Source organism: Lissotriton helveticus, chromosome 6 (assembly GCF_964261635.1).
Source record: "Lissotriton helveticus chromosome 6, aLisHel1.1, whole genome shotgun sequence".
In the NCBI taxonomy this organism is placed as follows: Eukaryota; Metazoa; Chordata; class Amphibia; order Caudata; family Salamandridae; genus Lissotriton; species Lissotriton helveticus.
Genome location: NC_136067.1, coordinates 418,960,393 through 418,985,416, shown reverse-complemented (window position 1 = coordinate 418,985,416; position 25,024 = coordinate 418,960,393). Strand labels below are relative to the sequence as shown.

Here is a 25,024-nt window from a genome sequence, read left to right as displayed (position 1 = left end):
AATTCACTGAAAAAACCATAGGTTTCACACCAGTTATAGTTAGGAATTAGCATTTAAAAAACCTATTAAATTCACTGAAAAAACCATAGGTTTCACACCAGTTATAGTTAGCTGGAAGTTTTACTTGCATAAACCCATTGAAATTCCCACGTTATAGTTAGTTGGACTCACTATAACTTGCGCGTGCAATGCACTGCTGATGACGTCACATATTACATCACTCATGACATGGTCAGTGACATCACTGATGATGTCTCAAATGACATCACTGATGAAATCATGGATGTCATCATCCAATAAGTGTGAGTTCTTTATAAACCTTTATGAATGTTAAACATAGATACCAAGGTACTACAAAAGTCAAAATAGTACACTTTCTGTACTAATAATGAGTGATACTGTTCCTGAAATATATTATGTGAGTGGGTGTGTCACTGTGTGTATTTGTGTTTGAGTGGGTGTCTGACTGCCTGTATGGGAGTGCAAGTTGGTATGTTAGTAGCTGTATGAGTGTATCAGTAGGTCTGTCCGTAGCTGTGTGGGTGAGTGAGTGAGTGGCTGTTTCAGTGACTGTATTATTGAGTGAATGGGTGTGTGAGTGGCTGTATGGGTGAGTGAGTGGCTGTTTGAGTGGCTGTATGGGTGAGTGTATAAATGACTGTATGAGTGAGTGAGTGGGTGTCTGAATTTCTGTATGAGTGAGTGGTTGACTGTACAAGTGACTATTTAGGTGAGTGGGTAGATATTTGGATAAGTGAGTTGGTGTGTGACTGTCTGTATTGTAGAGTAAGTGTCTGTATGAATGGATAAAGGAGTTGATATCCAGATGTGTGAGTTCTTGAATGGATGTGTGAATAGGTATGTTAGTGGTTGTGTGAGTGAGTGACGGCTTTTATGGGTGAGTGAGTGGCTCTGCTGAGAGGCTGTATGGGTGAGGGAGTGGGTGTGTGAGTATTTGTATGGATGAATAAGTGGGTATGTGAGTAGCTGTATAGGTGAGTGTGTGGCTGTTTGGGTAAGTGACTGGTTGTTTGAGTAGCTGTATGGGTGAGTGGGTGTTTGTGTTAGTAACTGTATGAGTGAGTGAGTGGGTATGGGAGAGGATCTATACAAGAGTGAGTAGTTGTATGAGTACATATATAGGTCAATAAATGGATATGTAAGTTGTTGTGTGAGTGTGTGAATGTGTGTATGAGAGGCTGTATGAGGGTGTGGGTAGGTGTGTGAGTGGATCTGTGGATGATATCCTCAGTTATGTAATTGGAGATGTTCTCAGTGATATCTTTAGTGATGTCGCTGACCATGTCATGAGTGATGTAATATGGTAGGTAGGACATAAGCAATGCATTGCATGGGGCTTAAGTTATAGTTAGCTCAGGTAACTAACACTGCTAAATTTTTTATTTTTTGTATGAGGTAATTCTAAGCCTAACTATAACATCCCTGTAATCTTTGTTTTTTTCAATGAATTTCAAGGTTTTTCTTATTCTTTGTTCTAAGTATAACTTCCCTGTATCTATTGATTTTTTCAATGAAGTTCTAAGGTTTTTTAAATTCTATTTCCTAAATGTAATGTACCTGTAACCTTTGATTTTTTCGAGGCTTGGGTGAACAATTCTGATTTGCTTTTGGAGTTTGCAGAATAGGCAACTCAGCGTTCTGTGAAGAATGCAGAGTTACTGATAAACTCTGCAAAGCAAATTTTTTCTGTTGGCGTGCTCATCACGTCATTTTGCATGCGCGGGGAGTGTGACAAAAATTACTGGTGTTTTCCTTTAGCCGGCAACCCTCACCAGCAACGAGGAGTTTTTCCCCCACTACAAGTGTGCCAGGCGGCCCCTTTATGGGTTAGTTGACAAAAGAGGCGGGCCTCCAATGACCCCTTAGCAATCCAGCGATGGGGGACTTAGTTGTTGCAACATTTGGGGTTCTTGGCCCCCAATGACCCTCAACAGCCAAGGCGGTTTCATTCCCTAACCAGTAGTATGCCAGGAGGCCCCTGTCGAGAGTGGTTGAGAAAAGGAGAGGGCCTCCTACAACGTTTCAGCAATCTGGCTTTAAGGGGACTTAGTTGTCACAAAAAAATATGTTCTTGGCCCCCATTGACCCTCAGGAACCATGGGGAGTTTATCCCCTAGCCAATAGTATGCAAGGAGGCCCTTGTGCAGAGTGTTTCAGAAAGGTGGGGGGCATCCAACGACATCTCAGCAATCCAGCTGTGTGGGACTTAGTTATCGCAACAATAGAGGTTCTTGGCCCCCAATGAGCCTCTGCAGCCAAGGGTAGTTCATCCCTCAACCAATAGTACACCAGGAGGCCCCTGTGCAGAGTGGTTGAGAAAGGGGGCAGGACCTCCAACGATATCTCAGCAATTCTCAGCAAGTTTGTTTCTCACCTTTATTTTGCCTCTTTCTGCTTATTTCTAACCTTTATTTTGCTTCTTTCTGCTGGTTTCTGACCTTCATTCTGATTCTTTCTGGTCATTTCTGACCTCTTGCTGCTCATTTCTGACCTTTATTTCTCCTTTTTCTGCATGTTTGTGACCTCCATTCTGGCTGTTGCTGCTTGTTTCTGACCTTCATTCCGCCTTTACTGCTCGTTTCCAACCTGTATTCTGTCTCTTTCTGCTTCAATCAGACCTCTGTTTTTCTTCTTGCTGCTCATTTCTGACCTTTATTCTCCTTTTTTCTGCTTGTTTCTGACCTTTATTCTGCCCCTTGCTGCAAGTTTCTGATGTCTATTATGTGCCTCTTTCTGCTTGCTTCTGACATCTGTTGTGCCTCTTGCTGCTCATTTCTGACCTTTATTTAGCCTCTTTAAGCTCATTGCTGATCTTTATTCTCCCTCTTTCTGCTTTTTTCTGACCTTTTATCTGCATCTATCTGCTTCTTTCTCACCTGTATTTTGCCAATTGAGGCTCATTTTTTACCTTTATCTGCCATCTTTCTGACCTTTATTCTGCTTCTTTCTACTCCATTCTGACCTTTATTTTGCATCTTTAGACTCTTCACAGGACCACAGAGTAGCCTCAATGCCCCTGCTGTCCCAGCCAGATCCATGCCTCCTGTGGAAGCTGCCATTGCTTTAATACACAGAGAGCTGCTAAATATGCAGCTCCCTGTATGTGAAAGCAATTCATCTGTTTCCCTGCTCGCATGATAGCAGGCAGGGAAACAGATGAAGGCTCTGCTTCCAGCCAGCAAGAGAATTTCACTGCTATCACTTTGTGGAAGTGGAGTGTTTGCTATGGATTGGCGAGAGTGGTTAAAGCTCTCGCCAAGCCAGAGCAAGCAGATATGTCTCTGGCGTTGGCAAACCGGGACATAGCAGGAGCTGGCTCATTTGGGTGGTAGTCCCCAAAGCCATATATGGCTCTACGAGGGGGGGCCAGTGGGCCCCTCCATCTTTAATCTTTGCCCTGGGAGTTTTCCAAAAACTTGTATTAAACTTGTAACTGAATACATATCCCTTAGTCAAACGCTGTCACCTAGCAATATATACATGGGCATGTCCTTTATTGCCTGGAGTAACCCTTGATTCAAATTCTTCCACAATATAGTAAACTTTCCAAAGCTTTTCAGCCTAACACAACTCTTATGTGAATCAAATCAAGTCAAAGACAGAACTCTCGACCTACTACAGTCCACACCAAAGGAAGATGACTGATCATATCACCTTCTAGTTCATTCCTTTTTCCCACTCAAATCTCGATTGAACCCTCACCCCCAAATACAGAGATAAAATACTGGTTAGGAAATTCAGTAAAATCTGCCAACTTGATTTCCTGGATTTCCATTGTAACCTCTATTCCTCATCAAGGAAATTCTCAAAAATTAAAGAATATTTCACTTCCTGCAATATATATTCACTTTCCCTCTACTGGCAATACGGTTATACATATGTGATTCAAGTGTATAACTAAAGTCTATACAGTATAGACGCTTCACTAGCTCTTCCTGGGTACACGTGCAATAGACTTTATTTTTAGTCCTGGAAAAGATGACACTAGTGTTTTGGGTTTGATAATTCTTTCAAGGACTCGTCCTATACAAAGTAAAAACCAGAGTCTGAAATCTTGGTCACTAATATTTACCCGGAATATTTCTCAGAGACCAAGGCCATTGGTAACTCTCAATGAAAGTTCAAAGAATTCCAAACTCCTAGCATGAATATTCCAACTGCAAAAAATAATATCACACTTGCCTAGCAAGGAATGCTCCAAACCATGAGAACCTATATATGGTGGATTTAAGATGACTGCCACAACTGCAAGTTTCGAGACACTCCTGTGGCACCTTGAGTCCTGAAACCACTTTGGTGTTTCAAATAGTGGCTTTTCTGTTAATGCACCACATGCAAATTTCTCTGAGGAAGTGCTTGCTTCTAGTGTCAAGCTACTAATGGTAAACTTGGGATTTATCCAAGAAACCTGTCTAATTTAGGAGCTCTATTGCTTTGAATTTCTGGAAGCTCAGACAGAGCACATATCAACATCGGCTCCACTCTAGAACATAGTTTAACTATTTTGTTTCCTAAACACTGTCTTGGAATGCACTGTTTTATATTCAAATTATTCTAGGGGCATTCGTTCTCTTAATTTAGGTCCTTAGCATATGTCTAAGAATAATGTAATGACAATTATTCATTTAATGTGATGGATGATCACGGATTTCAATGTGGATATGGTAATGTTTTTATTGTATTTTTCCAGGTTCACACCAGAGCTAGTCATGTAGAAAGCTCAGTCAGAAATGTTCAAAAGGGGCCTTATGTAACACCCACATATGATGAGATGTGTAATACAGACACACCTTTGGCACAACAGAGGGACTACAGTATGACATACCTACAAGGTATTACCAAACCAGACGTTGATGAACAGACCGGAAAAGCACCGGTACATCTATTATTAAATATAGCATGAGTCCAGGGTTGTAAAAGAAACAGTACATCACATTGCGCATCAACTATTTCTCTCCTGATTTTTATATAGAGGTTAATGAAGGTTCTCTAGAAAATGAGGACATATTTCCAATAAATTAAGGGGCATATTATCAAGGGGGTTTATCTACGCTTTTTTGGCTTTAAAAGCCAAGAAAGCGGAGATAAAATTATCTCCCTATTACCTAGCTGTCGCTAACACCAGTTAGCGACAGCTAGTAGGAGATAGCGACCATCTTGGGCCCCACTTTGCATGTCAGAGAAATTTATCACTAATGACATGCAAAGTGGGCGTGCCAAGATGTTAGCGACTGGAAACAGTTGCTAACATCGCTATCTCCTATTACCAACCTTTGGAGATATTCGCGCTAAGCGCGAATATCTCCAAAAGCTAACACCTGCCCTGAGCAGTTCTTAGCCATGTTATCCAATGGGAGGTGGATAACATGGCTAAGAGCATTAGCTCGGTAATGCCTGAATATCGCGGACTTTTCAGCGATATTCATGCATTGCAGCTGGTAATACCAAGCTTTATCTGCGATAAAAATCGCCGCAGGTAGGCGATACATTTTTGTCTCTAACCAAGCAATAGCGAAAATTATCGCTATTGCTTGGTAATATGCCCCTAAGTTCCTAAATATCATCCTCATCAAGGTGAGGCAAAAAGGTTTCTGTGCTATGTAAATATGTACTTCAGAACCATCAGCAGCCCATCGTTCGACTGTAGCTTCATCAGTGTTCTAATGAACTAATAGAGTGGGAACATTCTGTACTTATGCCAAAAGTGTGGCACATCTTGATATCCCTCATTTCCATGGAAACCTCTAATCCTCATCAAGGAAATACTCAAAAATAACAGAACACTTGCACTTCCTGCAATATATATTCACTTTCCCTCTACTGGCAATATGGTTATACATATGTGATTCAAGTTTATAACTAAAGTCTATACAGTATAGACGCTTCACTAGCTCTTCCTGGGTACACGTGCAATAGACTTTATTTTTAGTCCTGGAAAAGATGATACTAGTCTTTTGGGTTTGATAATTCTTTCAAGGACTCCTCCTATACAAAGTACAAATCAGAGTCTGAAATCTTGGTCATTAATATTTACTTGGAATACTGCTCAGAGACCAAGGCCATTGGCAACTTTCAATGAAAGTTCAAAAAATTCCAAACTCCTAGCATGAATATTCCAACTGCAAAAAAAAATATCACAGTTGCCTAGCAAGGAATGCTCCAAACCATGAGAACACTTTATATGGTGAATTTAAGATGACTGCCACAACAGCAAGTTTTGAGAGACTCCTGTGGCACCTTAAGTCCTGAAACCACTTTAGTGTTTCAAATAGTGCCACGGTTGCGGCAGAACCTTCACACTGGATGATCTCAGCCTCAGAAGAGTCAAGCAACATTGACGTTCGAGGTGAGCATCTCTGTGACTGCACGGCATACACAAGTAAGCATGGACCACAGATCATGATACATGGAAGAAGAAATACCAACGTTTGAAAAAGGTGGGAGGTACACATTTTCACTTTTGGAGAAAGCGAACAAAATGCAAATCATACTTGTAAAAAATGCAACCTCTGTTGTCCATTTTCCACGACTATTCCACTCTGAGCTTTTGAGAGTTAATATCAAGAATATTGCAGGATTGAAAAAAGAAATTGTCTGACCTCACAAAGCTGTGCTTGGCTACAGCTTCCACACTTGCCTAGCAGAACATTTTTAACATTTGGTGAACCTTCTGCATGCAAAATAAAAATTGTTGATTGAGACAAACTACAATCCTTCTAGCCTCACTGAATTGCTTAGCAACCTTTGGGGATGCATAACTCCAAGTTAACAGCACTTATCAATTAATATTGTGTCTTTGGTTTTCAGTAGTAGTTCATTATGGAAGCTTCACAGCCCCCTTCATGAAATTTTGTTTGGATGTTCTAGCTGCACAACACAGCAACATTTTTTGAGTGAATGATGGAATAGAATGGATTTGCAGTGTCCCCACAGATCCAATAATTCCTATTTGGCAATAGCTCAGTTTCTGGTCCCAACAGACTCACAGGAGAAATTGTAATTGATTCTTTAATATTTTATAACTCTCTATCCGTACATCCTATTTCAATCATTTGATTATGTTTAGTTATTTAGTTATACTCTTCCACAATTAGTTGATCTTAGAATGTTAACTTATTAATTTCTTAAATCCAATGTTGTTTTGGCTTTTCTGTTAATGCACCACATGGAAATTTCTCTGAGGAAGTGCTTGCTTCTTGTGTCAAGCTACCAATGGTAAACTTGGGATTCATCCAAGAAACCTGTCTAATTTTAGGAGCTCTATTGCTTTGAATTTCTGGAAGCTCAGACAGAGCACATATCAACATCGGCTCTACTCTAGAACATAGTTTAATTTTTTTGTTTCCTATAAAACTGTCTTGGAATGCACTGTTTTATATCCAAAGTATTCTAAGGGCATTCGTTCTCTTTATTTAGGTCCTTAGCATATGTTTAACAATAATGTAATGACAATTATTCATTTAATGTAATGGATGATCACGGATTTCAATGTGGATATGGTAATGTTTTTATTGTATTTTTCCAGGTTCATACCAGAGCCAGTCACGTAGAAAGCTCAGTCAGAAATGTTCAAAAGGGGCCTTATGTAACACCCACATATGATGAGATCTGTAATACAGACACACCTTTGGCACAACAGAGGGACTACAGTATGACATACCTACAAGGTATTACCAAAACAGACGTTGAGAAACAGACCGGAAAAGCACAGGTACATCTATTATTAAATATGACATGAGTCCAGGGTTGTAAAAGAAACAGTGCATCACATTGCGCATCAACTATTTCTCTCCTGATTTTTATATAGAGGTTAATGAAGGTTCTCTAGAAAATGAGGACATATTTCCAATAAATTAAGTTTCTAAATATCGTCCTCATCAAGGTGAGGCAAAAAGGTTTCTGTGCTAAGTAAATATGTACTTCAGAACCATCAGCAGCCCATCGTTCGACTGTAGCTTCATTAGTGTTCTAATGAACTAATAGAGTGGGAACATTCTGTACTTATGCCAAAAGTGTGGCACATCTTGATATCCCGGATTTCCATGGTAACCTCTAATCCTCATCAAGGAAATACTCAAAAATAACAGAACACTTGCACTTCCTGCAATATATATTCACTTTCCGTCTACTGGCAATTTGGTTATACATTTGTGATTCAAGTGTATAACTAAAGTCTGTACAGTATAGACACTTCACTAGCTCTTCCTTGGTACACGTGCAATAGACTTTGTTTGTAGTCCTAGAAAAGATTACACTAGTCTTTTGGGTTTGATAATTCTTTCAAGGACTCCTCCTATACAAAGTAAAAATCAGAGTCTGAAATCTTGGTCATTAATATTTACCTGGAATACTGCTCAGAGACCAAGGCCCTTGGCAACTTTCAATGAAAGTTCAAATAATTCCAAACTCCTAGCATGAATATTCCAACTGCAAAAAAAATATCACACTTGCCTAGCAAAGGAATGCTCCAAACCATGAGAACTTGTATATGGTGGATTTAAGATGACTGCCACAACAGCAAATTTTGAGAGACTCCTGTGGCACCTTGAGTCCTAAAACCACTTTAGTGTTTCAAATAGTGCCACGGTTGCGGCAGAACCTTCACACTGGTTGATCTCAGCCTCAGAAGAGTGAAGCAACATTGACGTTCGAGGTGAGCATCTCTGTGACTGCACGGCATACACAAGTAAGCATGGACCACAGATCATGATACATGGAAGAAGAAATACCAACGTTTGAAAAAGGTGGGAGGTACAAATGTTTCACTTTTGGAGAAAGCAAACAAAATGCCAATCATACTTGTAAAAAATGCAACCTCTGTTGCTCCATTTTCCACGACTATCCCACTCTGAGCTTTTGAGAGTTAAAATCAAGAATATTGCAGGATTGAAAAAAGAAATTGTTTGACCTCACAAAGCTGTGCTTGGCCACAGCTTCCACACTTGCCTAGCAGAACATTTTGAACATTTGGTGAACCTTCTGCATGCAAAATAAAAATTGTTGATTGAGACAAACTACAATCCTTCTAGCCTCACTGCATTGCCCAGCAGCCTTTGGGGATGCATAACTCCAAGTTAACAGCGCTTATCAATTAATATTGTGTCTTTGGTTTTCAGTAGTAGTTCATTATGGAAGCTTCACAGCCCCCTTCATGAAATTTAGTTTGGATGTTCTAGCTGCACAACACAGCAACATTTTTTGAGTGAATGGAATGGAATGGATTTGCAGTGTCCCCACAGATCCAATAATTCCTATTTGGTAATAGCTCAGTTTCTGGTCCCAACAGACTCACAGGAGAAATTTGAATTGATTCTTTAATATTTTATAACTCTCTATCCGTACATCCTATTTTAATCATTTGATTATTTTTAGTTATTTAGTTATACTCTTCCACAATTAGTTGATCTTAGAATGTTAACTTATTCATTTCTTAAATCCAATGTTGTTTTGACTTTTCTGTTAATGCACCACATGGAAATTTCTCTGAGGAAGTGCTTGCTTCTTGTGTCAAGCTACCAATGGTAAACTTGGGATTCGACCAAGAAACCTGTCTAATTTTAGGAGCTCTATTGCTTTGAATTTCTGGAAGCCCAGACAGAGCACATATCAACATCGGCTCCACTCTAGAACATAGTTTAATTTTTTTGTTTCCTATAAAACTGTCTTGGAATGCACTGTTTTAAATTCAAAGTATTCTAAGGACATTTGTTCTCTTTATTTAGGTCCTTAGCATATGTTTAACAATAATGTAATGACAATTATTCATTTAATGTGATGGATGATCACGGATTTCAATGTGGATATGGTAATGTTTTTATTGTATTTTTCCAGGTTCATACCAGAGCTAGTCACGTAGAAAGCTCAGTCAGAAATGTTCAAAAGGGGCCTTATGTAACACCCACATATGATGAGATGTGTAATACAGACACACCTTTGGCACAACAGAGGGACTACAGTATGACATTCCTACAAGGTATTACCAAACCAGACGTTGATGAACAGACCGGAAAAGCACAGGTACATCTATTATTAAATATGGCATGAGTCCAGGGTTGTAAAAGAAACAGTGCATCACATTGCGCATCAACTATTTCTCTCCTGATTTTTATATAGAGGTTAATGAAGGTTCTCTAGAAAATGAGGACATATTTCCAATAAATTAAGTTCCTAAATATCGTCCTCATCAAGGTGAGGCAAAAAGGTTTCTGTGCTAAGTAAATATGTACTTCAGAACCATCAGCAGCCCATCGTTCGACTGTAGCTTCATCAGTGTTCTAATGAACTAATAGAGTGGGAACCTTCTGTACTTATGCCAAAAGTGTGGCACATCTTGATATCCCGGATTTCCATGGTAACCTCTAATCCTCATCAATGAAATACTCAAAAATAACAGAACACTTGCACTTCCTGCAATATATATTCACTTTCCCTCTACTGGCAATTTGGTTATACATTTGTGATTCAAGTGTATAACTAAAGTCTGTACAGTATAGACACTTCACTAGCTCTTCCTTGGTACACGTGCAATAGACTTTGTTTGTAGTCCTGGAAAAGATTACACTAGTCTTTTGGGTTTGATAATTCTTTCAAGGACTCCTCCTATACAAAGTAAAAATCAGAGTCTGAAATCTTGGTCATTAATATTTGCCTGGAATACTGCTCAGAGACCAAGGCCCTTGGCAACTTTCAATGAAAGTTCAAATAATTCCAAACTCCTAGCATGAATATTCCAACTGCAAAAAAAATATCACACTTGCCTAGCAAAGGAATGCTCCAAACCATGAGAACTTGTATATGGTGGATTTAAGATGACTGCCACAACAGCAAATTTTGAGAGACTCCTGTGGCACCTGGAGTCCTAAAACCACTTTAGTGTTTCAAATAGTGCCACGGTTGCGGCAGAACCTTCACACTGGTTGATCTCAGCCTCAGAAGAGTCAAGCAACATTGACGTTCGAGGTGAGCATCTCTGTGACTGCACGGCATACACAAGTAAGCATGGACCACAGATCATGATACATGGAAGAAGAAATACCAACGTTTGAAAAAGGTGGGAGGTACAAATGTTTCACTTTAGGAGAAAGCAAACAAAATGCCAATCATACTTGTAAAAAATGCAACCTCTGTTGCTCCATTTTCCACGACTATCCCACTCTGAGCTTTTGAGAGTTAAAATCAAGAATATTGCAGGATTGAAAAAAGAAATTGTTTGACCTCACAAAGCTGTGCTTGGCCACAGCTTCCACACTTGCCTAGCAGAACATTTTGAACATTTGGTGAACCTTCTGCATGCAAAATAAAAATTGTTGATTGAGACAAACTACAATCCTTCTAGCCTCACTGCATTGCCCAGCAGCCTTTGGGGATGCATAACTCCAAGTTAACAGCGCTTATCAATTAATATTGTGTCTTTGCTTTTCAGTAGTAGTTCATTATGGAAGCTTCACAGCCCCCTTCATGAAATTTAGTTTGGATGTTCTAGCTGCACAACACAGCAACATTTTTTGAGTGAATGGAATGAAATGGATTTGCAGTGTCCCCACAGATCCAATAATTCCTATTTGGTAATAGCTCAGTTTCTGGTCCCAACAGACTCACAGGAGAAATTTGAATTGACTCTTTAATATTTTATAACTCTCTATCCGTACATCCTATTTTAATCATTTGAATATTTTTAGTTATTTAGTTATACTCTTCCACAATTAGTTGATCTTAGAATGTTAACTTATTCATTTCTTAAATCCAATGTTGTTTTGGCTTTTCTGTTAATGCACCACATGGAAATGTCTCTGAGGAAGTGCTTGCTTCTTGTGTCAAGCTACCAATGGTAAACTTGCGATTCATCCAAGAAACCTGTCTAATTTTAGGAGCTCTATTGCTTTAAATTTCTGGAAGCTCAGACAGAGCACATATCAACATCGGCTCCACTCTAGAACATAGTTTAATTTTTTTGTTTCCTATAAAAATGTCTTGGAATTCACTGTTTTATATTCAAAGTATTCTAAGGGCATTCGTTCTCTTTATTTAGGTCCTTAGCATATGTTTAACAATAATGTAATGACAAATATTCATTTAATGTGATGGATGATCACGGATTTCAATGTGGATATGGTAATGTTTTTATTGTATTTTTCCAGGTTCACACCAGAGCTAGTCATGTAGAAAGCTCAGTCAGAAATGTTCAAAAGGGGCCTTATGTAACACCCACATATGATGAGATGTGTAATACAGACACACCTTTGGCACAACAGAGGGACTACAGTATGACATACCTACAAGGTATTACCAAACCAGACGTTGATGAACAGACCGGAAAAGCACCGGTACATCTATTATTAAATATAGCATGAGTCCAGGGTTGTAAAAGAAACAGTACATCACATTGCGCATCAACTTTTTCTCTCCTGATTTTTATATAGAGGTTAATGAAGGTTCTCTAGAAAATGAGGACATATTTCCAATAAATTAAGGGGCATATTATCAAGGGGGTTTATCTACGCTTTTTTGGCTTTAAAAGCCAAGAAAGCGGAGATAAAATTATCTCCCTATTACCTAGCTGTCGCTAACACCAGTTAGCGACAGCTAGTAGGAGATAGCGACCATCTTGGGCCCCACTTTGCATGTCAGAGAAATTTATCACTAATGACATGCAAAGTGGGCGTGCCAAGATGTTAGCGACTGGAAACAGTTGCTAACATCGCTATCTCCTATTACCAACCTTTGGAGATATTCGCGCTAAGCGCGAATATCTCCAAAAGCTAACACCTGCCCTGAGCAGTTCTTAGCCATGTTATCCAATGGGAGGTGGATAACATGGCCAAGAACATTAGCTCGGTAATGCCTGAATATCGCGGACTTTTCAGCGATATTCATGCATTGCAGCTGGTAATACCAAGCTTTATCTGCGATAAAAATCGCCGCAGGTAGGCGATACATTTTTGTCTCTAACCAAGCAATAGCGAAAATTATCGCTATTGCTTGGTAATATGCCCCTAAGTTCCTAAATATCATCCTCATCAAGGTGAGGCAAAAAGGTTTCTGTGCTATGTAAATATGTACTTCAGAACCATCAGCAGCCCATCGTTCGACTGTAGCTTCATCAGTGTTCTAATGAACTAATAGAGTGGGAACATTCTGTACTTATGCCAAAAGTGTGGCACATCTTGATATCCCTCATTTCCATGGAAACCTCTAATCCTCATCAAGGAAATACTCAAAAATAACAGAACACTTGCACTTCCTGCAATATATATTCACTTTCCCTCTACTGGCAATATGGTTATACATATGTGATTCAAGTTTATAACTAAAGTCTATACAGTATAGACGCTTCACTAGCTCTTCCTGGGTACACGTGCAATAGACTTTATTTTTAGTCCTGGAAAAGATGACACTAGTCTTTTGGGTTTGATAATTCTTTCAAGGACTCCTATACAAAGTACAAATCAGAGTCTGAAATCTTGGTCATTAATATTTACTTGGAATACTGCTCCGAGACCAAGGCCATTGGCAACTTTCAATGAAAGTTCAAAAAATTCCAAACTCCTAGCATGAATATTCCAACTGCAAAAAAAAATATCACAGTTGCCTAGCAAGGAATGCTCCAAACCATGAGAACACTTTATATGGTGAATTTAAGATGACTGCCACAACAGCAAGTTTTGAGAGACTCCTGTGGCACCTTAAGTCCTGAAACCACTTTAGTGTTTCAAATAGTGCCACGGTTGCGGCAGAACCTTCACACTGGTTGGTCTCAGCCTCAGAAGAGTCAAGCAACATTGACGTTCGAGGTGAGCATCTCTGTGACTGCAGGCATACACAAGTAAGCATGGACCACAGATCATGATACATGGAAGAAGAAATACCAACGTTTGAAAAAGGTGGGAGGTACAAATTTTCACTTTTGGAGAAAGCGAACAAAATGCAAATCATACTTGTAAAAAATGCAACCTCTGTTGTCCATTTTCCACGACTATTCCACTCTGAGCTTTTGAGAGTTAATATCAAGAATATTGCAGGATTGAAAAAAGAAATTGTCTGACCTCACAAAGCTGTGCTTGGCTACAGCTTCCACACTTGCCTAGCAGAACATTTTTAACATTTGGTGAACCTTCTGCATGCAAAATAAAAATTGTTGATTGAGACAAACTACAATCCTTCTAGCCTCACTGAATTGCTTAGCAACCTTTGGGGATGCATAACTCCAAGTTAACAGCGCTTATCAATTAATATTGTGTCTTTGGTTTTCAGTAGTAGTTCATTATGGAAGCTTCACAGCCCCCTTCATGAAATTTTGTTTGGATGTTCTAGCTGCACAACACAGCAACATTTTTTGAGTGAATGATGGAATAGAATGGATTTGCAGTGTCCCCACAGATCCAATAATTCCTATTTGGCAATAGCTCAGTTTCTGGGCCCAACAGACTCACAGGAGAAATTGTAATTGATTCTTTAATATTTTATAACTCTCTATCCGTACATCCTATTTCAATCATTTGATTATGTTTAGTTATTTAGTTATACTCTTCCACAATTAGTTGATCTTAGAATGTTAACTTATTAATTTCTTAAATCCAATGTTGTTTTGGCTTTTCTGTTAATGCACCACATGGAAATTTCTCTGAGGAAGTGCTTGCTTCTTGTGTCAAGCTACCAATGGTAAACTTGGGATTCATCCAAGAAACCTGTCTAATTTTAGGAGCTCTATTGCTTTCAATTTCTGGAAGCTCAGACAGAGCACATATCAACATCGGCTCCACTCTAGAACATAGTTTAATTTTTTTGTTTCCTATAAAACTGTCTTGGAATGCACTGTTTTATATCCAAAGTATTCTAAGGGCATTCGTTCTCTTTATTTAGGTCCTTAGCATATGTTTAACAATAATGTAATGACAATTATTCATTTAATGTAATGGATGATCACGGATTTCAATGTGGATATGGTAATGTTTTTATTGTATTTTTCCAGGTTCATACCAGAGCCAGTCACGTAGAAAGCTCAGTCAGAAATGTTCAAAAGGGGCCTTATGTAACACCCACATATGATGAGATCTGTAATACAGACACACCTTTGGCACAACAGAGGGACTACAGTATGACATACCTACAAGGTATTACCAAAACAGACGTTGAGAAACAGACCGGAAAAGCACAGGTACATCTATTATTAAATATGACATGAGTCCAGGGTTGTAAAAGAAACAGTGCATCACATTGCGCATCAACTCTTTCTCTCCTGATTTTTATATAGAGGTTAATGAAGGTTCTCTAGAAAATGAGGACATATTTCCAATAAATTAAGTTTCTAAATATCGTCCTCATCAAGGTGAGGCAAAAAGGTTTCTGTGCTAAGTAAATATGTACTTCAGAACCATCAGCAGCCCATCGTTCGACTGTAGCTTCATCAGTGTTCTAATGAACTAATAGAGTGGGAACATTCTGTACTTATGCCAAAAGTGTGGCACATCTTGATATCCCGGATTTCCATGGTAACCTCTAATCCTCATCAAGGAAATACTCAAAAATAACAGAACACTTGCACTTCCTGCAATATATATTCACTTTCCGTCTACTGGCAATTTGGTTATACATTTGTGATTCAAGTGTATAACTAAAGTCTGTACAGTATAGACACTTCACTAGCTCTTCCTTGGTACACGTGCAATAGACTTTGTTTGTAGTCCTAGAAAAGATTACACTAGTCTTTTGGGTTTGATAATTCTTTCAAGGACTCCTCCTATACAAAGTAAAAATCAGAGTCTGAAATCTTGGTCATTAATATTTACCTGGAATACTGCTCAGAGACCAAGGCCCTTGGCAACTTTCAATGAAAGTTCAAATAATTCCAAACTCCTAGCATGAATATTCCAACTGCAAAAAAAATATCACACTTGCCTAGCAAAGGAATGCTCCAAACCATGAGAACTTGTATATGGTGGATTTAAGATGACTGCCACAACAGCAAATTTTGAGAGACTCCTGTGGCACCTTGACTCCTAAAACCACTTTAGTGTTTCAAATAGTGCCACGGTTGCGGCAGAACCTTCACACTGGTTGATCTCAGCCTCAGAAGAGTGAAGCAACATTAACGTTCGAGGTGAGCATCTCTGTGACTGCACGGCATACACAAGTAAGCATGGACCACAGATCATGATACATGGAAGAAGAAATACCAACGTTTGAAAAAGGTGGGAGGTACAAATGTTTCACTTTTGGAGAAAGCAAACAAAATGCCAATCATACTTGTAAAAAATGCAACCTCTGTTGCTCCATTTTCCACGACTATCCCACTCTGAGCTTTTGAGAGTTAAAATCAAGAATATTGCAGGATTGAAAAAAGAAATTGTTTGACCTCACAAAGCTGTGCTTGGCCACAGCTTCCACACTTGCCTAGCAGAACATTTTGAACATTTGGTGAACCTTCTGCATGCAAAATAAAAATTGTTGATTGAGACAAACTACAATCCTTCTAGCCTCACTGCATTGCCCAGCAGCCTTTTGGGATGCATAACTCCAAGTTAACAGCGCTTATCAATTAATATTGTGTCTTTGGTTTTCAGTAGTAGTTCATTATGGAAGCTTCACAGCCCCCTTCATGAAATTTAGTTTGGATGTTCTAGCTGCACAACACAGCAATATTTTTTGAGTGAATGGAATGGAATGGATTTGCAGTGTCCCCACAGATCCAATAATTCCTATTTGGTAATAGCTCAGTTTCTGGTCCCAACAGACTCACAGGAGAAATTTGAATTGATTCTTTAATATTTTATAACTCTCTATCCGTACATCCTATTTTAATCATTTGATTATTTTTAGTTATTTAGTTATACTCTTCCACAATTAGTTGATCTTAGAATGTTAACTTATTCATTTCTTACATCCAATGTTGTTTTGACTTTTGTGTTAATGCACCACATGGAAATTTTTCTGAGGAAGTGATTGCTTCTTGTGTCAAGCTACCAATGGTAAACTTGGGATTCGACCAAGAAACCTGTCTAATTTTAGGAGCTCTATTGCTTTGAATTTCTGGAAGCCCAGACAGAGCACATATCAACATCGGCTCCACTCTAGAACATAGTTTAATTTTTTTGTTTCCTATAAAACTGTCTTGGAATGCACTGTTTTAAATTCAAAGTATTCTAAGGACATTTGTTCTCTTTATTTAGGTCCTTAGCATATGTTTAACAATAATGTAATGACAATTATTCATTTAATGTGATGGATGATCACGGATTTCAATGTGGATATGGTAATGTTTTTATTGTATTTTTCCAGGTTCATACCAGAGCTAGTCACGTAGAAAGCTCAGTCAGAAATGTTCAAAAGGGGCCTTATGTAACACCCACATATGATGAGATGTGTAATACAGACACACCTTTGGCACAACAGAGGGACTACAGTATGACATTCCTACAAGGTATTACCAAACCAGACGTTGATGAACAGACCGAAAAAGCACAGGTACATCTATTATTAAATATGGCATGAGTCCAGGGTTGTAAAAGAAACAGTGCATCACATTGCGCATCAACTATTTCTCTCCTGATTTTTATATAGAGGTTAATGAAGGTTCTCTAGAAAATGAGGACATATTTCCAATAAATTAAGTTACTAAATATCGTCCTCATCAAGGTGAGGCAAAAAGGTTTCTGTGCTAAGTAAATATGTACTTCAGAACCATCAGCAGCCCATCGTTCGACTGTAGCTTCATCAGTGTTCTAATGAACTAATAGAGTGGGAACCTTCTGTACTTATGCCAAAAGTGTGGCACATCTTGATATCCCGGATTTCCATGGTAACCTCTAATCCTCATCAATGAAATACTCAAAAATAACAGAACACTTGCACTTCCTGCAATATTTATTCACTTTCCCTCTACTGGCAATTTGGTTATACATTTGTGATTCAAGTGTATAACTAAAGTCTGTACAGTATAGACACTTCACTAGCTCTTCCTTGGTACACGTGCAATAGACTTTGTTTGTAGTCCTGGAAAAGATTACACTAGTCTTTTGGGTTTGATAATTCTTTCAAGGACTCCTCCTATACAAAGTAAAAATCAGAGTCTGAAATCTTGGTCATTAATATTTGCCTGGAATACTGCTCAGAGACCAAGGCCCTTGGCAACTTTCAATGAAAGTTCAAATAATTCCAAACTCCTAGCATGAATATTCCAACTGCAAAAAAAATATCACACTTGCCTAGCAAAGGAATGCTCCAAACCATGAGAACTTGTATATGGTGGATTTAAGATGACTGCCACAACAGCAAATTTTGAGAGACTCCTGTGGCACCTGGAGTCCTAAAACCACTTTAGTGTTTCAAATAGTGCCACGGTTGCGGCAGAACCTTCACACTGGTTGATCTCAGCCTCAGAAGAGTCAAGCAACATTGACGTTCGAGGTGAGCATCTCTGTGACTGCACGGCATACACAAGTAAGCATGGACCACAGATCATGATACATGGAAGAAGAAATACCAACGTTTGAAAAAGGTGGGAGGTACAAATGTTTCACTTTAGGAGAAAGCAAACAAAATGCCAATCATACTTGTAAAAAATGCAACCTCTGTTGCTCCATTTTCCACGACTATCCCACTCTGAGCTTTTGAGAGTTAAAATCAAGAATATTGCAGGATTGAAAAAAGAAATTGTTTGACCTCACAAAGCTGTGCTTGGCCACAGCTTCCACACTTGCCTAGCAGAACATTTTGAACATTTGGTGAACCTTCTGCATGCAAAATAAAAATTGTTGATTGAGACAAACTACAATCCTTCTAGCCTCACTGCATTGCCCAGCAGCCTTTGGGGATGCATAACTCCAAGTTAACAGCGCTTATCAATTAATATTGTGTCTTTGGTTTTCAGTAGTAGTTCATTATGGAAGCTTCACAGCCCCCTTCATGAAATTTAGTTTGGATGTTCTAGCTGCACAACACAGCAACATTTTTTGAGTGAATGGAATGGAATGGATTTGCAGTGTCCCCACAGATCCAATAATTCCTATTTGGTAATAGCTCAGTTTCTGGTCCCAACAGACTCACAGGAGAAATTTGAATTGATTCTTTAATATTTTATAACTCTCTATCCGTACATCCTATTTTAATCATTTGAATATTTTTAGTTATTTAGTTATACTCTTCCACAATTAGTTGATCTTAGAATGTTAACTTATTCATTTCTTAAATCCAATGTTGTTTTGGCTTTTCTGTTAATGCACCACATGGAAATGTCTCTGAGGAAGTGCTTGCTTCTTGTGTCAAGCTACCAATGGTAAACTTGGGATTCATCCAAGAAACCTGTCTAATTTTAGGAGCTCTATTGCTTTAAATTTCTGGAAGCTCAGACAGAGCACATATCAACATCGGCTCCACTCTAGAACATAGTTTAATTTTTTTGTTTCCTATAAAAATGTCTTGGAATTCACTGTTTTATATTCAAAGTATTCTAAGGGCATTCGTTCTCTTTATTTAGGTCCTTAGCATATGTTTAACAATAATGTAATGACAATTATTCATTTAATGTGATGGATGATCACGGATTTCAATGTGGATATGGTAATGTTTTTATTGTATTTTTCCAGGTTCATACCAGAGCTAGTCATGTAGAAAGCTCAGTAAGCATGGGTGGATTTTGCGAAATGGCAATCTGCGAAATTGCGTATTTACGGATTCGCAATCCGCAAAATCCGCGAACTCTCGCGAATTTTGCGGATTCCTTTTTTTTGTGTTTGCAAGTGTTTCTGCCATTTTGCAAGGGTTTTTTACCAGTTTGGAAACGCAAACCTACTTGTCGGGAAGCAACTGTCGCGACCATGTTGTTTCTACGTCTTGTTCATCACAGCACCCTCTGTTTCACCACTGCCACCCTCTGTTTCACCACTGCCACCCTCTGGCTCACCCATGCCACCCTCTGGCTCACCCATGCCACCCTCTAGTTCATCACTGTAGATTATGGGGGGAAAAGCACACTTGCCCTGCCTCAACTGACATGAATGAATTAGGGGCTGATTAATGTGTCACTGAATTTGAACTTCCAGGCTGGCACCTGCTTCCTTATCTGTAATTGCTTTCTGTTGCAGTGTAATTTTTTTAACAGGACCTTTGTTGTATACTTGTAGCTATTCTCTGAGCCTGCTGTGAGGGTCAGAGCAGGGTCATAGAATAGTTGCAAGTAGGCAACTGAACTCTGAAGGGGCCCCTCAGGAAGCACTACAGGGAATGGTTACTAATGATAAGATTGAACTTTTGCTCCTGCTGAGTGCTTTCAGTTTTGCAAAAATCCAAATATCCAGCAGCATCCACAAAAAGTAATCCTTCCAGGCACTACAGGGAATGGTTACTAATGATAAGATTGAACTTTTGCACCTGCTGAGTGCTTTCAGTTTTGCAAAAATCCAAATATCCAGCAGCACCCACAAAAAGTAATCCTTCCAGGTCAAGATCCAAATCAAAGTGACCAGCACATGAAGAAAGCACTGGGAGGAGCCTGCTGGACAGGAACAGGAAGTTGGAGACTGTGGGGCACTTCCTTCTTCCCACCCCCCCCCCAAATGGACTCCTTGCAAAAAAAAGTGCAGGCAAATGTCAACCTGAGGAGTTATTCTGATAAAAATCATAATTTTCAAGGTTTATGCTGCCTGCTGGTGGATTTCTTGTGCGAAATGGCAAATTTTGCAATCTCGCATTTGCGAGATTGTCGCTGCCCGCCGCATCTACGTGTTCGCAAGTGTTTACTCCCGCGAAATTGTATAGTATTCTTGTTGGCAAGTGCGACCAAGCAAAAAATCCGCTTCGCACGGATTTACGAATTTTCGGCAAGTTCGCGAGAGTTCGCGGATTGCAAATTTGCCGAAAATCCGCAAAATGCGCGAGCGGAACGGATTTTACGCCCATGCTTAAAGCTCAGTCAGAAATGTTCAAAAGGGGCTTTATGTAACACCCACATATGATGAGATGTGTAATACAGACACACCTTTGGCACAACAGAGGGACTACAGTATGACATGCCTACAAGGTATTACCAAACCGGACGTTGATGAACAGACCGGAAAAGCACAGGTACATCTAATATTAAATATGGCATGAGTCCAGGGTTGTAAAAGAAACAGTGCATCACATTGCGCATCAACTATTTCTCTCCTGATTTTTATATAGAGGTTAATGAAGGTTCTCTAGAAAATGAGGACATATTTCCAATAAATTAAGTTCCTAAATATCGTCCTCATCAAGGTGAGGCAAAAAGGTTTCTCTGCTAAGTAAATATGTACTTCAGAACCATCAGCAGCCCATTGTTCGACTGTAGCTTCATCAGTGTTCTAATGAACTAATAGAGTGGGAACATTCTGTACTTATGCCAAAAGTGTGGCACATCTTGATATCCCGGATTTCCATGGTAACCTCTAATCCTCATCAAGGAAATACTCAAAAATAACAGAACACTTGCACTTCCTGCAATATATATTCACTTACCCTCTACTGGCAATATGGTTATACATATGTGATTCAAGTGTATAACTAAAGTCTGTACAGTATAGACGCTTCACTAGCTCTTCCTGGGTACACGTGCAATAGACTTTGTTTGTAGTCCTGGAAAAGATGACACTAGTCTTTTGGGTTTGATAATTCTTTCAAGGACTCCTCCTATACAAAGTAAAAATCAGAGTCTGAAATCTTGGTCATTAATATTTACCTGGAATACTGCTCAGAGACCTAGGCCCTTGGCAACTTTCAATGAAAGTTCAAATAATTCCAAACTCCAAGCATGAATATTCCAACTGCAAAAAATAATATCACACAAGGAATGCTCCAAACCATGAGAACTTTTATACTGTGTTGGAACCTGGGATGTCAGGTCACCTAGGGTAGCCTGGCCTAGGGGTAAGACAAGCAATTCTAGAGGCACAAGTGTGAAGGTTGCAGACCACCCAGCAGTAAATCCACACAATAACACTTAAAAAGGACACTACACCAATTTGTTATGAAAATAAGTACTGGTTTATACAAATAATATCTTTGCACTTTTACTTTCAGAGTTCACAACTAATTACACTTCAGTTTGTTTGGGATATAGCAAGAATACTTTTAAACTACTGAGCAATTAATCATCTAGGTTCAACAGTACATTACTTTAGTCATGAAATCAGTGATAACACTTTCAGATTGGCTTACTTAAATCAATAATCAACATCAATAGTGCATCCACTCAGACTCCAGAATTTGATTAGAAATTGTCACTATACAGTGTACTATACTTGTCTCCCACAAGCTACTCTCCTCATCACGTGACACTGTTGGAGAAAAGAGCAATGACTAAGCTAGGTTAGTTCCATACAGGTTTGAGCATCGCTTTCAACAAAGAGCAGTAGTTTTCTTGTAGAAGAGTCTATACTCCTCCAGCAAAGGGGACTCCTCACTGCTGACAACTGTAAAGGTGCTATTCCAAGCAGAGCAACGTTTCATATAGGCCCCTCAGGCAATAACCAAGGCGCTCCACCCTCTGGAAGGGACTCTTTATTCCCCTACTTGTGAAGTCTTGCTCCCCTGCCCTCGTGTAACTCTCCTTACTTGTGATCAGGTTCTTGAGGTGCCAGTGAGTGGGGGTATCCGCTTGACAGGGACAGGGGGGGGGCCAAGCACTGAGAAGGCTCACCAGCCTCCCGGGGCACCTCTCTCCTCTCTCCCGCTCGCGCCGGCTCCTCTGGTAGCTCTCGAGCGGGGAAAAGAGATCTCTATTTACTGCAGGCTGCCGGGTTCCTCCGTCCCCCCTCCCGCTCGCGCCAGCTCCTTCGTGAGGCGCTCGAGCGGGGGAAGACGACCACACGCCTAAGCCTCTGCTCTGCTCTCGGCGCCTTCCCGCCTGGTCCGGCCTCTGCCTTCCTGTTGAGAAGCGGCGCGACCGGGCATGCGCAAGCGAGCAGCGGCTTCAACTGGAGTCTGCTCGGTTCGGCTTCCTCCGGCTCCGCCCCCAAACACCGGATCACTCACTCCTATGCCGGGTTAGTGCTGACAGGACACAGCGCCGGAAACGATCCTTCACTCCAGCGCCCACTTCTACCAAAGGTACACAGGCGGCCTGATCACGCCGCCAGCGCCCCACAAAGCGCCTCGAGGAGGGCACGCTCCCAGCCCTACGCCAGTCACAGGGAGTTCACTTGAGCAAAGGCAGCCCAGGTACAGGGAAAAGGGGGGAATAACCTGTAATGCGTGGCGATAGACTCCTCACCAGCTCACAATCCCTCCAACCCCTGTAATAATATCCTGGAGATCACTTTCCTTTAGTTCCTTTACTGGGCAGAGGACTGCGCTCCGCAGCGCCGCAGTCTCCTTCTCCTGAAGACTTCCCCTGTATGATTTGGACAAGGGGCAAGCTAGGCGCCCAGGGTCTCCAGTAACCCTCAACAGCGGGGTCAGGACAAGTAACCCAAAGGGGGATAGTGTGGTGGACCAGTAAGGCAGCTTCCCAGTCCAGGAGGTCAACCCTATGTCTAGCCTCTTCCCACCCTTAGTTACAGCCTGTCCTCCAGCTGACTCTCTCAGGTAGACAAAATGGCTGCCCCGCATTCCGCCTTATATAGGCTGTCCCTCAGTGGTCCAGAATGGACCAGAAGGTTCTGGAACGCCCTATACTAGTCTATGGGCAAGTTCTGGGTGTGGCAGTTAGGGCAGTTGGAAGCCACCATTTTGTGGTTCCAACTTTTCCTGTCAGAACAGGCCTCTGGGCCCGAGGTGAAAAACTATGAGGGGGGGAAAGAACACCTATCCCTTTGACCAACACCTAGAAAAAGCTAGTGGACACAAAAATTATTAAGGGTATGAGGGGCAGAAAGGGGACAAAATAAATAATAAATTGGAGGGACTACGCAAAAAAACCAGACAGGTCTAACACGCGTCCCCCCCAGCTGAAAGTGGGGGGAACTACCCAACCCCTTGGGAGTCCTCATCACTAAGGCGGAAATACCTGGAGAGACCGTCTGCATTGGCGTGGTCCACTCCAGGCCGATGTTCCACCCGGAAGTCCATTCCCTGTAGGGAGATGGACCACCTCAACAGCTTGGGATTTTCCCCCTTCATTTGCATCAGCCAACGAAGGGGTCGGTGGTCAGTCTGAACCAGGAAGTGCGAGCCAAACAGGTATGGCCGCAGCTTCTTCAGAGCCCACACCACCGCGAAAGCTTCCCTCTCAATTGCACTCCACTTCTGTTCCCGGGGAAGTAGTTTTCTGGATAAGAAGACCACAGGCTGATCCAGGCCCTCTTCATTTAGTTGCGATTAAGCATGGGCGGATTTTGCGAATTGGCAATCCGCGAAATTGCGTATTTACGGATTGGCAATCCGCAAAATCCGCGAACTCTCGTGAATTTGCGGAATTTTAATTTTTTTTGTGTTCGCAAGGTTTTCTGCCAGTTCGCGAGGGTTTTGTACCAGTTCGCAATTGCGAACTTACTTGTCGGCTCGCAACGGCCGCGACTATGTTGTTTCTACGTCTGGTTCATCATCACAGGTTCACAGCACCCTCTGTTTCACCACTGCCACCCTCTGGTACACCCATGCCACCCTCTGGTACATCACTGCCATCCTCTGGTTGGTTTATCACTGTAGATTATGGGGGTGAAAAAAAGCAAGCACACCTGCCCTGCTTCAACTGACATGAATTAATTTGGGGTTGATTAATGTGTCACTGAATTTAAACTTCCAGTCTGGCTGGCACCTGCTTCCTTATCTCTAATTTGCTTTCTGTTGCAGTGCGCAGTTTCACAGGACCTTTGTGGCCTATAGTTGCAAGTAGGCAACTGATCTCTGAAGGGGCCCCTCAGGAAGCACTACAGGGAATGGTTACTAATGATAAGATTGAACTTTTGCACCTGCTGAGTGCTTTCAGTTTTGTCTGTAATTGCTTTCTGTTGCAGTGTAATTTTTTTAACAGGACCTTTGTTGTATACTTGTAGCTATTCTCTGAGCCTGCTGTGAGGGTCAGAGCAGGGTCATAGAATAGTTGCAAGTAGGC

At 40.5% G+C, this 25,024-nt stretch overlaps 1 protein-coding gene across 11 annotated transcripts in view; it reads left to right on the top strand.

Annotated features, from left to right (window-relative positions):
- DCDC2C (doublecortin domain containing 2C) overlaps positions 1 to 25,024 on the top strand; it is a 5,988,712-nt gene that overhangs the window by 4,345,099 nt on the left and 1,618,589 nt on the right. For 9 of the 11 annotated variants that reach the window (XM_078647857.1, XM_078647853.1, XM_078647855.1 and 6 more), the window contains 4 exons: positions 7,547 to 7,732; positions 9,853 to 10,038; positions 14,990 to 15,175; positions 17,296 to 17,481. In XM_078647857.1, coding sequence (XP_078503983.1) covers positions 7,547 to 7,732; positions 9,853 to 10,038; positions 14,990 to 15,175; positions 17,296 to 17,481 — 744 coding nt within the window. Of the gene's footprint in view, positions 1 to 4,711; positions 4,898 to 7,546; positions 7,733 to 9,852; positions 10,039 to 14,989; positions 15,176 to 17,295; positions 17,482 to 25,024 lie in introns of all 11 variants that reach the window. The other 2 variants (XM_078647851.1, XM_078647856.1) reach the window with 2 other exon arrangements.